General features: G+C 57.2%; 4 protein-coding genes across 4 annotated transcripts; 1 reads left to right on the forward strand and 3 right to left on the reverse strand.

The window, feature by feature from the left end:
• Positions 1-2,191: 2,191 nt before the first annotated feature.
• Positions 2,192-3,778, reverse strand: SCP_0309750 (predicted protein; the record flags this gene model as incomplete). The annotated part of the gene is made up of 1 exon (XM_027756360.1): positions 2,192-3,778. The coding sequence occupies one exon, from the start codon at positions 3,776-3,778 to the stop codon at positions 2,192-2,194; it is 1,587 nt and encodes a 528-aa protein (XP_027612161.1).
• Positions 3,779-4,188: 410 nt separating this feature from the next.
• SCP_0309760 (hypothetical protein) lies at positions 4,189-6,397 on the reverse strand (the record flags this gene model as incomplete). Its single annotated transcript, XM_027756361.1, has 10 exons — positions 4,189-4,326; positions 4,372-4,467; positions 4,521-4,679; positions 4,739-4,914; positions 5,013-5,200; positions 5,266-5,368; positions 5,419-5,635; positions 5,689-5,870; positions 5,940-6,138; positions 6,200-6,397. 10 exons carry the CDS (start codon positions 6,395-6,397, stop codon positions 4,189-4,191), a joined length of 1,656 nt encoding a protein of 551 aa, XP_027612162.1.
• A 99-nt stretch (positions 6,398-6,496) lies between these two features.
• On the forward strand, positions 6,497-6,748 carry SCP_0309770 (hypothetical protein; the record flags this gene model as incomplete). The annotated part of the gene is made up of 1 exon (XM_027756362.1): positions 6,497-6,748. The coding sequence occupies one exon, from the start codon at positions 6,497-6,499 to the stop codon at positions 6,746-6,748; it is 252 nt and encodes an 83-aa protein (XP_027612163.1).
• A 5,639-nt stretch (positions 6,749-12,387) lies between these two features.
• SCP_0309780 (hypothetical protein) lies at positions 12,388-13,974 on the reverse strand (the record flags this gene model as incomplete). Its single annotated transcript, XM_027756363.1, has 2 exons — positions 12,388-13,554; positions 13,609-13,974. 2 exons carry the CDS (start codon positions 13,972-13,974, stop codon positions 12,388-12,390), a joined length of 1,533 nt encoding a protein of 510 aa, XP_027612164.1.
• Positions 13,975-14,250: the final 276 nt, after the last annotated feature.

The following is a 14,250-nucleotide window of genomic DNA, read 5'->3' on the forward strand; positions in this document are numbered from 1 at the left end:
GATCCTCCCCTTTCTCCTTGCTTCCTCACACTGAGCTGACTGATTTTCGACATCGTCTGACGTACTCATTATCCCCTGGCCGCCGTGCTTCACCCTGATGGTGCAAACTGGCATGTTGCAACAACTAGTATGTTAGTCTCCCCTTGCTTACTTCCCGCTGACCGCTGATGTTCCCGTGTTGTATGTACTACTAGGCTGATGATCGTAGGCAGCCTTGATTGCTGTTCTATGGCATTCCAGCCCGGTGTCTGCACGGGAGGCTTGTTCACCATTCACTGTCGCTCTCAGGGTATTTGTTTCCCTGCATGTGTTTACTGACAGCACTTGTACACTTCAGATCTCAACGGCTGAGAGCATGAGGAGGCGGAGCTGCATTTCATGGATTGTGCACGCCTTGCCGTCCACCTTATATACTAGACAATCGGGGGATTGTGATTGGCAGCCACCGCACTCGGCGCCATGCCGGCGCTGAAGTCTTCTGACATTGTAGATGTATAGTATTTGTGAGTCGTCTTGTCCTAACGATTCTAACTTGTGTTGTACAGGGGTAAAATATATTTGTTAACTCGGTGTTGCGTGAGGACCTCGCTCATCAGACGATTGATGTGATCCACAGTTCTCCCGATCTGTAGCGCGGTCTTACGCCATCAGCAGGCAACCTTGGTAAGTACCTCACCTTGTGCGAAGGTCTCGAATGGCTGATGACGGGTCTGTGTTGCACAGGAGATAAAATATATTTGTTTTCTACGAGCTTTGCCCATACATCCCCGAGTCCAGCCGTGCTCTCATTGCATGCCAGCACAATGCTGTGAAGCACTTGAGAATGCACTTCGGTGAGCTCAGGATTCGATCGACGATATAGCCGATCGAACGCACCTTCGCCCGCACTGGTGAGTCCGATCTGTGCCCCACTGACTGTCCTGCACATTAGCACGGATGCCTTCTGAGTTCTGGTACTCGCGACACAGGTAAGCCTGCGTACAGGCTGCTTGTTACTTCTTTTGCTTACCTTGAATTCGGGCGACACAGCTCGACTCGATTTCGTGCCGTCACAGGCTGGACGAGACGAGGTGCATCGGACGAACCCTCAGTATGACAAGATCGACGTGAGATGAACCCGCCAGCCGCTCTGCCTCCCGCAGGTGTCGAATCACGCGCCCACGAGTTCGAAACAAAAAGAAATATATTTTGCTCATACGTACGTAGTTTACTCTACTGTACCGCCCGCGTCATGCAGAGACGCAACGGCACCGAGTGTGCTTGGGCATCGAGCGCAGACGCTACAGTGGGAACGAATCCCTGCGAGCTCGCGGACTGTGATCTGCTCGCCTGGCGGCGTCGCCCTCTCTCATCCGCCGAGTGCAAGATGGAAAGAATAACACGGCGTACCTGGGCGGCGTTCCGATGCTGCAATGCGAGCGCGGCTGCGAGCCCTGCAGCAGGGAGGACTGCATGGGCGGAGCAAGACGACACGCTGGAAGTGTTCACGCAAGACGAAGGCATTGGGCGTCAGAGAATTCTCCGCGGGAATGTCACTTCAATGCCTGCACAACCTGTAGTGCGAAACACTCGGCGTTGAGACGCCAGGGCACGACGAGGAAGGGCGCCAGGTCATGACCCATCGTCCTCGGTCGTTCAGTCCATTGTTACTGGATGAGGGCCGCGTGTGCATGACCGACAAACTGTTCGCGAGCTCGTCTTCTCTCGCATGCTTCAGAGCTCACTCCGCGTCGTATGTCCTCGTGCATTTCCGTGTGCGGGGAACCGACTGTCGAGCCTGGCATTGTGAGAACGTGCCCAACCGAGCACACAAAAACCGTCCAGCTGCTCATTCTGCAGCACGTCCGTATCGCAGCATCAGGGCTTCCACCGTCATCCTCACTCATTCTCGCCCGTGCGTTTGGTCCATCTCTTCGTTGCTCGAGGTAGCGTTCCTCGTCCATTGGCGTCGCTCATGCATTTTTCGCGCCGGAGGGGCGTGTGCGGACTCTACTCGTCTTGACGTCTCGACCTTGCGATCGCGCCCTCGTTCGACCTCCTTTCTCTCCGCCCTGCATTCCTCTTCTGTATTGCGGCCTCGACGTTTTCGCTCGCGTCCGTCTCCAGTGTCTCGTCCGAGCCTTGTCTAGTGCTGATCCCCGCATCGACAACGAGTCGAACATATGAAGGTTTAAATGTGTTTGATACCGTCCTATCGCCTCCCCGATGCGCCGCCGCTATACTCGCTGCCGGGCACGTCATGGTAAACTTGCTCCCCCCGACCAACGAGTGAATGATGATGGCGTGCGTGAGCATGCGGGTGCGGAACATGGTGCATCTGCATTGCCGCATACGGCGCGCGCAGTGAGATCTGCGGGGACGTCATCTGTGGCGATGTCGTCTGCGAGGGCGAGTCCTGCATCTGCTGAACCGACGACACCTGCTGAAGGTGAGATCCGAGGTGACGCGAGTGCTCGTGCGCACGATGTCCATCTTGGGGAACCGGCGAGACTGGCGCAGGCGAAAGCGGATGGTGGTAGCCAACGTTGGCGTTGACGTTCATGAGGTTCGTTGGGCTGGTGCCGTGCAACATCCCCATGTGCTGGTGTTGGTGCGGATGCTCGTATGTGGGTGAGCGCATCGGCTGCGATTGTTGTTGCTGTTGCGGCTGAAGCTGCGCTTGCGAGTGCACGAGGGGGGAATGCTGTGGTAACTGCTGCTGCTGCTGCTGGAGAGTCAGAGACGGCCGGCGAATCGTCTGCTGGGTCTGTGAATGCGCCGACGCTGGTGGTTGCATTTGTGTCTGAGGCTGCATCTGAATACGGGTCTGCGAGTGCTGCCGAATCATCTGCGGAGCCTGAGGCTGTATTGGGTGCTGCACGCGCATCTGCGCATGCGCTTGTAATTGGTGTTGCGCCTGCATCTGTGACTGCGCTTGAAGCTGTTGCTGCGCCTGCATCTGGGCCTGCGGCTGTATGTAAGACGGGGACGGCTGGCGCGGACGTTGCGGACGCGGCTGTATAGATGGTTGAATAGATGGCTGCGAGGCTGGCGGAGGGCGCGGCTTCTCGCTATGATCCTGCTCCTCGAGTGCCTGCAGCTTCGGCTGGACGCGCTGCTCCTCGAGCTGCTGGATTTGGAACGTCGGCGGCTTAGGGGGCTCGATGGGGCTGTCGACGGACATGTCGACGTCCCTGTCAATGTCGCGGTCGACGTCGATGGCGTCCTCATCGTCGGCGTCCGGGGATGTGGAGTTGGAAGGCCCCGCATCGGCTTGCAGGTTCTTTTGTGCGGCTATCTCCTCTGCGGTGAGGAAGCGACCGCCGGGACCGCGGGGACGGCGCATGGCATGCTTATGGCGCGACTCGTGGAGGTACGGCTGGCGTAGATGAGTTGAGGGCGCGAAAAATAATGAGGAGAGGAAGAGGGGTACCTTGCGCTGCTTGGAGAGCCTGTGCAACTCCTCGATGCGGGCGCGGGCGACGCGCCGTTTGAGGATGCGATAATACTGCTTCGCGTTGACATAGAGGGGCTCCTCGTCGATGGGGGGGTCGTCGTGTATCTGGTCGACGGGCTGGTCTGGGTCGCGCTGGTGGGAGTCCTGGGGTGGCTGCTGGTGGAAGAGGGGGACTGGCGCTGGAGAGTGCGGGGGCGAGGGACGGTGGGGGTAGAAGTTGTAGACGGGCTGGTGGGCTGGGCGGGGGTCAGCGTGCGGGGATATGTTTGTTTTCTGCGGAAAAGACTGACGGTAGGACGGATAAGCTGGGCCGGGGTGGAAGAGGTGATCGACGGGGTCCATTGATTGGCCTGGGATGAGACGCAATTCGGTGGGCGACGAGCGTTGCTATTGGCTTGCGGCACGACCAACTCAACGCCGCCTCTCCCTCCCCATTGGTCGGGAGCACGTGACCCGCTTCCCCGGTGGCTGCAAAGTCTCTGGTGATCTCTGGCCTGCATCGGATGGCTCGGAGGAAACATCCAGCATAAATTCGAGAGATAGGCTGTCTTTTCGTGCATAGGGCACTCTGGTGGGTGAGTCTTTCGTGCATAGAGCCGTCCGAGCTCTGCTGAGTCTCTCGCGCGCGCTCGATCTCGCGCCGTCTGACATGTGTTCTGTCTACGCTAGCTCCACGTCTCCCTCTCATCCTCAGCCTGTTCCTCCAGTCCTGCGTCCCTCGCCTCTCGCGCCCGGTCCTTCCTTCCCACCGGTCAGCTCCCCTTTGCCGCGCTAAGCCGCCGCCCGTACGCTCTGTTTCGACAACTCTCGCGCGCAGAGGATGGCTTCTCGTGCACTCGACCGAGGCGTGCCGTTCCAAGGAGATGAGCTCGCGAGGACGGCGCGAAGTTCTGCGAAAAAAACTCCGTCAGTGATCCCCTCGTAACGCGACGCACCACACCGCACCATCCCTTCTGCGGGAGATCGCGCGAGACCGCGCCCATCGTACTTTGCAGCTCGCGTGCTTGACAGTCGATCTCCGGTGAGTCTTCCTAATTCGAGGTTGACGTGCGTTGCGTTTGCTGACACTTGCGTTCCGCCTCACGCGTCCAGAAAGCCTGCCCATTGCGAATGCGGAGGACGCAGAATGCGGCCGATGAGGAGCCCGGGGCCCGCAACAGCACAGGCAAGCCTCAACAAGGCCCTCCACCACACACGCCCCACGTTTCGTTCTCTGCAGCGCACTCAGAGGCGACGACACGGCCTGGAAACGCGTGCGAACGATTAGCAGCAGCAAGAACAGTGTGCAGAACACGCACGTACCACATCGCCGTCCAACGACACCGCGCGCCGCGCATTCTGGCGTCGACCGCGAGAGTGCTCGTGTGACAAGCACACAGACGCGTGCCGTGCCCCGCGAGGTGCGCGTCGCACCGACTTCAAACGCGCTCGGCGGCGTTGTACGCTTTCACCGCGTGGATCTCGGCGACGATCGACGCCTGGTCAGCCGAACACCATCAGCATCGGACGCACCACAAGGGACGAAACGACACCCACCGGTATCGCGCAACCCGCGACAGACAGCAGAACGACGAACCTGGTGCAGGCTTGCACAGCGGAGGGGGGGCGCAGTCGACCTCTGCGTCCCATCGACGAGACGCCGGGGGGAGGCCAACATCCACTCCCGCAGCAGAAGGCTCCAGCGTCGACCGCAAGCCTTCGGCGGGAAGTAGCGACGATCCGCGGAGGACGTCCGCCCAGCACCGGACGCGCGGAAATTCAAGCCTAAAAACACCGACGTTCAAAGGTGAGCGCATTGCAAACTCCGAACAAAGCAAAACCGCACTCACGTAGACATCATGCAGGCACGGTGCATCGACAACCGCCGCACACGGGAGACGAACGCGCACGCGCGACGTCCCAATCCACGGCGTAATCGTGGAAGATCGAGGCCTGGTCAGGACTCAGCGGGACAGCTCTAAGGGTGAAGCAGCAAGACTCACGGTCTATGCGAGCCACGACGGCACGACGCGCACCTCGAACGTTCCACCAACGAGTGGGAGCGCGCCAGCACGAGAAGAACGTCGTCCTCAATGCCGCAGGCGACTCGGACGGGAAACCGCGGGGCGCTGCGCGCCCCTCTTCTCTGGACCTCAACGTTGGAAACACGCGGTGAGCGGCGTGGACGCGTTCAGTCTCGTACGGCACTGAGACAGAGGCCTTGCGACGCTGCCCTCAGCCCGCGATCGAAGACTGCCAACCCACAGACCGACTGGCAAGTGGTGGAGTGGGAGGAGAGCACGATCGGGACTGGCGGCGCTGCGCGCCGCCGCCCTCGCTACGCAACCGCTTCGCTCGAAGGCGTCGAATGGCGGGGACGTCGGTGCAATATCTTCTGCACCGCGTGACGCTCGCCGCTGGGCTTGGGCCTCGAGAATTCGGCGCTCCAAATCCCCTAATTTCACGGGGGAAAAGTGAGCTCGACGGGGCCCGCGACATCTAATGCGAAAGCCCACGTACCCACTGCGTGCCCCTCTCGACATCCTGCCCGACGCGCTCTCCTCGGCAGCGAGATGGGGACTCGCGGCGCTGCGCGCCGCTCCCCGGACCGCAGCCGTCTCCTTATCGTACAAGGGTCCGCGAGGAGAATGACACTTTCTCTTGAAGAGTGGATGACGCTCGCCGCTGGGCTTGAACCTCAGAAAATCGACCCAAGGTATGACCTATTTTTGAGACGAAAAGGTGAGCTCGAGGCGGCCTCGGACATCTAATGCGTAGGTTCACGTACCCGCATTGCCGACGGATGACGTCGAGGACGCTCTGCAGCGTGCTCTCCCCGATGTTCCAGGCTAGCGAGGAGGGACTTGCGTCGCTTCGCGCCGCTCCCAGGACTGCAACCGTCCCGCTGTCGTACAGACGACCGCGAGGAGGACGATTCACTCGGTTGAGGAGCGGACGACGCTCGCCGCTGGGCTTGAACATCGGAAAATCGACACGAAATTTTACCTATTTTTGAGGTAGAGAAGTGAGCTCGAGCGGCCTGGGACATCTAATGCGGACGCCTACGTACCCGCATCACCGATGGATGATGTCGAGGACATTCTGCCCGACGTGCTCTCCTTAGCGTTCGAGCGAGAAGGCACTGCCGGCGCTGCGCGCCGCCCCCCGGACCGCAGCCGTCCCACCGCCGTACAGAAGACCGCGGGGAGGACGATACTTTCTCTTCAGGAGCGGAGGACGCTCGCCGCTGGGCTTGAGCCTCGGAATATTGGGACAAAACATTACCTATTTTTGAGACAGAAAGGTGAGCTCGAGGCGGCCTGGGACATCTAATGTAGAGGTCTACATACCCGTTGCGAGTCCGTCTCACTCACGGCGTCGTCATCGACCACGCTCTGCACGACATGCTCTCCTCGGCGTTCCAGGCGAGCGAGATGGGCGGCTGCGGCGCTCCGCCCCGCTGCCCGGACCGTGGCCACCGAGCCGTCTTCCAGAGAATCGCAGGAACAGCGCTGAGCGATGCACTCTCTGGAGGAATGCGTCACGCTCGCCGCTGGGCTTGAGCTTCCAGAAATTGACGCATCATTTTACCCATTTTCGAGGTATGAACGTGAGCTCGATGCGGTCTCAGACATCTAATGCAAATATCGACGTACTGCGCACTCGGTCACTTCGAGAACCTGTTGTTCCCAATGCGGTGGGCTCGCAGGACTCGAGGTTATCCTGTCCGTTCCACGCGAGGCTCGTAGCTACGCTGAGGTCCGAGATTCGAGCGAGGATGCCTGGAGTAGAAGGTATGTAAGTCGGGGACTCTGGCACTAACATAGAGACATGCCCTTTTGAGACATCTTGATCGGATGCTGCTCTCGTGCTAACATTCTCGACAACTCGGTATGATCGCGACTTGCAGCATGCTCATCACATGCAAGAATCTCGGGAATCCAAGCACAAACACCTACATGAAAAGTATCAGTCAGATGGAATCGGATTCTACAATAGTGCTAAAACACACCAGTCCGTGCGATGCGTGGTAGGAATGATGCCTTGTCGCAAGCTGCACCTCTTGTCGATGGCCACATACAGTTTCTATTCTCGCAGGGTTTCGTCAGCATGATGTGAACTCTAATCAGTGTGAGAGAGGTCAGTACAAACCTCCGCGCATCCATCCACACCGAGTTTCGCTGCGGCTTGCTGACCTTGAAACCACACATTGTTGGAGTGCTGCATTCTGGACTTGATGCGAGCTGCAAGAGATGTCAAGAGTGGGCGTCAGGTTAGTGAAACCTGTTCTGGAGGGAGAGAGGGAGGAAGGTGAGTGGGTGAAAGAAAAATGTGGGATGAAAGATATATTCAGGTCGGCCTGACACTGATGGCCGCTGATCGTAGCCAAAATTTGATGGGTCGTTGACATCTGGTGAGTAAACAGAGTTAGGCGGGGATCAGAAATCAGAAATTAGTAGTCATGACTACCCGAGGCGCGATCCAGAGATGTGATTGCTGATTGCTCGGTTGCTCCTTATGATGTCAGACTCACCCTTCCATTCCGAAATGTGATTGGCATGGACAAAGCAATCTGACGACATACCGTCGGGAACTGCACGGGAGGATAGGACAGGGTTCAAGATCATGCTCGGGATACCTAGAAACAGCAAATAACATGGTAAGTGGGATCAAAGTATCTTGCAGAAGTGCCCCAAACATCCTTGTGCTTCTTGGTCAAAGACGTGCAAAGATGTTTGGGGCATCTCTGCAAGATACCTGGATCTAATGATGCATCGGAGGTCCGTGTACATCTCCGGAAAGACTGACCTTCATATTCCGATGAATTACAGACTTTCTGAGACACAACTCCTACGTGGAAATGCCATCCGATCATGCACTGTTGACATGTCTGAGGACCGAGACTCGGATGGCAGCTTGACAATCGGACTGCAAGTGGTACAATTCAATTTCTACAAAAATACTATTACCAGACAGTGAGGCAACCACTTTGCAAGTAACAGGTCTTAGACTACAGTACACGAGATGGAGTTATCGACGCGAGAGACAAAGTGATGTGGATATCAACCCGACTCTGAGTCTTGAGCCAAGAGCACCATTTGACAGATTTGGTAAGTGTCGTTGGAAGCTCATCGGACGATTGACGGGTGCACGTCAGACTCAACTCTTTCTTTATCCACGCTGTCAACCACTTCACTGAGAACCGAGTGGCCTCCTCTGTGCTCTACGTACCTGCTTTCGCACTGGAATGGTATGCTCCATGGTCTGCTTTCATTGCATGTGCAAATCCAAGTTCGGATGTTGTGCATGCCAGTGAGCGCGACTAGAATCTCCCTCCAGCAGTGTGATCAAGACCGCGGGAAGCATTGCACAAACATGCATGTGTACGAGGATGTTCCCTGGACAGGATGATCAGAACGATCGTAGCATGGAAGGTTTCGCGCAACAGGTCGGACCGAAAATGCGAATGTACAACTCCAGTGGAGTACTCACCTCTGAGCTCATCAATGTTAACGTTCATCTTCCAAGCTAAATGCTTTCGCAGTTCTGTATACAACAAATGAATGTACTTGTACTGAATTTCCTACATGTACCATATGCACTGACATCGTTTGCGGATGTGCTGCACTCCCGTGGATTCACCAGGTGAGAGGTGCGGGATCCGTGTCTACATTCACAGTTGCGGCCCGAGCACACTCCTCTTGCAGTGAGATGAATGGAGCACTTCGGCTCTGCTCAGAAGCTAGATGGTTATGTGCTGACGACGGCATTTGATCACCGGACGGGGGTGCACGCCATGCATTGCAAATGCTTCAGTCATCAGAAGACTCTTCCGGGTCGGACATCGACACTCGGTGTAAGTTGCAGAGGCTAACATTCCAAAATCACTGACACTTCCCTTGCCTGTAGTACCGCCAGTCTACCAATACCCAGATGCTGCGTGCTCTGGTAAGTCGAGAAACTATCTACCTATCTATCTAATATGTACATGAAGAATGCGGGCAGTAATTCATGCACAAACGAATGAGCAAAGAGTGGATGGATTGTTGTCCTGGAACTGTTCCATTCGCACTCATTCGCATAGATTGCAAGGAACTCAAGATCGGCCACCCGGAATCTTGGATACAGCGGGATTGCATCAACGGCGTCCGCAGCAGATCTCTGAAGATGTCCAGCCTGGACCTGGTAAACATTAGAGGACGGACACGAGGCTATGAGCCTTCGTTGGGGCGCTTCTGCCTTGGGTTTGGAGTGAGTTCGAACATCTCTTATGCTTTCTTCACCCTGGTGAGCTCTCCCTGGTCCTCGTCCGTCCACACACTCATTGTCAACCTCTGCACCCTCAGAGGGCACTGCAAATCGAAGAAATTGGCAGTATAATCAGCCGGTATGCGAGATTGAGCGGTGAGCAAGAATTCAATTTGAAACCAGGTCGGGAAACTTCCCCGCTCAAGCTGCACGCGGGCGCGGAACTGTTACGACATCACGGGGCTCTCGGCTATGGCAACAAGTGCAGCAAATTTATTTGAAGCATATATTCGGAAGATTCGGGGACTGTTGCGAAGGGGCTGGACAGGGTTGGCGGTGAGTCGGTGGAATTTGAGGTGAAGCGGGTGAGTCATGCGATCAGGGCCGGTTACTCACGCACGCCGTGTATCCAGGTGACTTGATCCGACGATTTTTTCACTCGGACGACATGGAAACTCGGGGATACGTGCGCACGGACCACTGGCTGCAACTTAAATACTGGACTTTTCTCTGTGTTTGACGTCATCCACCGATCCTCCCCTTTCTCCTTGCTTCCTCACACTGAGCTGACTGATTTTCGACATCGTCTGACGTACTCATTATCCCCTGGCCGCCGTGCTTCACCCTGATGGTGCAAACTGGCATGTTGCAACAACTAGTATGTTAGTCTCCCCTTGCTTACTTCCCGCTGACCGCTGATGTTCCCGTGTTGTATGTACTACTAGGCTGATGATCGTAGGCAGCCTTTGATTGCTGTTCTATGGCATTCCAGCCCGGTGTCTGCACGGGAGGCTTGTTCACCATTCACTGTCGCTCTCAGGGTATTTGTTTCCCTGCATGTGTTTACTGACAGCACTTGTACACTTCAGATCTCAACGGCTGAGAGCATGAGGAGGCGGAGCTGCATTTCATGGATTGTGCACGCCTTGCCGTCCACCTTATATACTAGACAATCGGGGGATTGTGATTGGCAGCCACCGCACTCGGCGCCATGCCGGCGCTGAAGTCTTCTGACATTGTAGATGTATAGTATTTGTGAGTCGTCTTGTCCTAACGATTCTAACTTGTGTTGTACAGGGGTAAAATATATTTGTTAACTCGGTGTTGCGTGAGGACCTCGCTCATCAGACGATTGATGTGATCCACAGTTCTCCCGATCTGTAGCGCGGTCTTACGCCATCAGCAGGCAACCTTGGTAAGTACCTCACCTTGTGCGAAGGTCTCGAATGGCTGATGACGGGTCTGTGTTGCACAGGAGATAAAATATATTTGTTTTCTACGAGCTTTGCCCATACATCCCCGAGTCCAGCCGTGCTCTCATTGCATGCCAGCACAATGCTGTGAAGCACTTGAGAATGCACTTCGGTGAGCTCAGGATTCGATCGACGATATAGCCGATCGAACGCACCTTCGCCCGCACTGGTGAGTCCGATCTGTGCCCCACTGACTGTCCTGCACATTAGCACGGATGCCTTCTGAGTTCTGGTACTCGCGACACAGGTAAGCCTGCGTACAGGCTGCTTGTTACTTCTTTTGCTTACCTTGAATTCGGGCGACACAGCTCGACTCGATTTCGTGCCGTCACAGGCTGGACGAGACGAGGTGCATCGGACGAACCCTCAGTATGACAAGATCGACGTGAGATGAACCCGCCAGCCGCTCTGCCTCCCGCAGGTGTCGAATCACGCGCCCACGAGTTCGAAACAAAAAGAAATATATTTTGCTCATACGTACGTAGTTTACTCTACTGTACCGCCCGCGTCATGCAGAGACGCAACGGCACCGAGTGTGCTTGGGCATCGAGCGCAGACGCTACAGTGGGAACGAATCCCTGCGAGCTCGCGGACTGTGATCTGCTCGCCTGGCGGCGTCGCCCTCTCTCATCCGCCGAGTGCAAGATGGAAAGAATAACACGGCGTACCTGGGCGGCGTTCCGATGCTGCAATGCGAGCGCGGCTGCGAGCCCTGCAGCAGGGAGGACTGCATGGGCGGAGCAAGACGACACGCTGGAAGTGTTCACGCAAGACGAAGGCATTGGGCGTCAGAGAATTCTCCGCGGGAATGTCACTTCAATGCCTGCACAACCTGTAGTGCGAAACACTCGGCGTTGAGACGCCAGGGCACGACGAGGAAGGGCGCCAGGTCATGACCCATCGTCCTCGGTCGTTCAATCCATTGTTACTGGATGAGGGCCGCGTGTGCATGACCGACAAACTGTTCGCGAGCTCGTCTTCTCTCGCATGCTTAAGAGCTCACTCCGCGTCGTATGTCCTCGTGCATTTCCGTGTGCGGGGAACCGACTGTCGAGCCTGGCATTGTGAGAACGTGCCCAACCGAGCACACAAAAACCGTCCAGCTGCTCATTCTGCAGCACGTCCGTATCGCAGCATCAGGGCTTCCACCGTCATCCTCACTCATTCTCGCCCGTGCGTTTGGTCCATCTCTTCGTTGCTCGAGGTAGCGTTCCTCGTCCATTGGCGTCGCTCATGCATTTTTCGCGCCGGAGGGGCGTGTGCGGACTCTACTCGTCTTGACGTCTCGACCTTGCGATCGCGCCCTCGTTCGACCTCCTTTCTCTCCGCCCTGCATTCCTCTTCTGTATTGCGGCCTCGACGTTTTCGCTCGCGTCCGTCTCCAGTGTCTCGTCCGAGCCTTGTCTAGTGCTGATCCCCGCATCGACAACGAGTCGAACATATGAAGGTTTAAATGTGTTTGATACCGTCCTATCGCCTCCCCGATGCGCCGCCGCTATACTCGCTGCCGGGCACGTCATGGTAAACTTGCTCCCCCCGACCAACGAGTGAATGATGATGGCGTGCGTGAGCATGCGGGTGCGGAACATGGTGCATCTGCATTGCCGCATACGGCGCGCGCAGTGAGATCTGCGGGGACGTCATCTGTGGCGATGTCGTCTGCGAGGGCGAGTCCTGCATCTGCTGAACCGACGACACCTGCTGAAGGTGAGATCCGAGGTGACGCGAGTGCTCGTGCGCACGATGTCCATCTTGGGGAACCGGCGAGACTGGCGCAGGCGAAAGCGGATGGTGGTAGCCAACGTTGGCGTTGACGTTCATGAGGTTCGTTGGGCTGGTGCCGTGCAACATCCCCATGTGCTGGTGTTGGTGCGGATGCTCGTATGTGGGTGAGCGCATCGGCTGCGATTGTTGTTGCTGTTGCGGCTGAAGCTGCGCTTGCGAGTGCACGAGGGGGGAATGCTGTGGTAACTGCTGCTGCTGCTGCTGGAGAGTCAGAGACGGCCGGCGAATCGTCTGCTGGGTCTGTGAATGCGCCGACGCTGGTGGTTGCATTTGTGTCTGAGGCTGCATCTGAATACGGGTCTGCGAGTGCTGCCGAATCATCTGCGGAGCCTGAGGCTGTATTGGGTGCTGCACGCGCATCTGCGCATGCGCTTGTAATTGGTGTTGCGCCTGCATCTGTGACTGCGCTTGAAGCTGTTGCTGCGCCTGCATCTGGGCCTGCGGCTGTATGTAAGACGGGGACGGCTGGCGCGGACGTTGCGGACGCGGCTGTATAGATGGTTGAATAGATGGCTGCGAGGCTGGCGGAGGGCGCGGCTTCTCGCTATGATCCTGCTCCTCGAGTGCCTGCAGCTTCGGCTGGACGCGCTGCTCCTCGAGCTGCTGGATTTGGAACGTCGGCGGCTTAGGGGGCTCGATGGGGCTGTCGACGGACATGTCGACGTCCCTGTCAATGTCGCGGTCGACGTCGATGGCGTCCTCATCGTCGGCGTCCGGGGATGTGGAGTTGGAAGGCCCCGCATCGGCTTGCAGGTTCTTTTGTGCGGCTATCTCCTCTGCGGTGAGGAAGCGGCCGCCGGGGCCGCGGGGACGGCGCATGGCATGCTTATGGCGCGACTCGTGGAGGTACGGCTGGCGTAGATGAGTTGAGGGCGCGAAAAATAATGAGGAGAGGAAGAGGGGTACCTTGCGCTGCTTGGAGAGCCTGTGCAGCTCCTCGATGCGGGCGCGGGCGACGCGCCGTTTGAGAATGCGATAATACTGCTTCGCGTTGACATAGAGGGGCTCCTCGTCGATGGGGGGGTCGTCGTGTATCTGGTCGACGGGCTGGTCTGGGTCGCGCTGGTGGGAGTCCTGGGGTGGCTGCTGGTGGAAGAGGGGGACTGGCGCTGGAGAGTGCGGGGGCGAGGGACGGTGGGGGTAGAAGTTGTAGACGGGCTGGTGGGCTGGGCGGGGGTCAGCGTGCGGGGATATGTTTGTTTTCTGCGGAAAAGACTGACGGTAGGACGGATAAGCTGGGCCGGGGTGGAAGAGGTGATCGACGGGGTCCATTGATTGGCCTGGGATGAGACGCAATTCGGTGGGCGACGAGCGTTGCTATTGGCTTGCGGCACGACCAACTCAACGCCGCCTCTCCCTCCCCATTGGTCGGGAGCACGTGACCCGCTTCCCCGGTGGCTGCAAAGTCTCTGGTGATCTCTGGCCTGCATCGGATGGCTCGGAGGAAACATCCAGCATAAATTCGAGAGATAGGCTGTCTTTTCGTGCATAGGGCACTCTGGTGGGTGAGTCTTTCGTGCATAGAGCCGTCCGAGCTCTGCTGAGTCT

The sequence above is a fragment of the Sparassis crispa genome (genome assembly GCF_003851025.1).
Source record: "Sparassis crispa DNA, contig_000002F, whole genome shotgun sequence".
NCBI lineage: Eukaryota > Fungi > Basidiomycota > Agaricomycetes > Polyporales > Sparassidaceae > Sparassis > Sparassis crispa.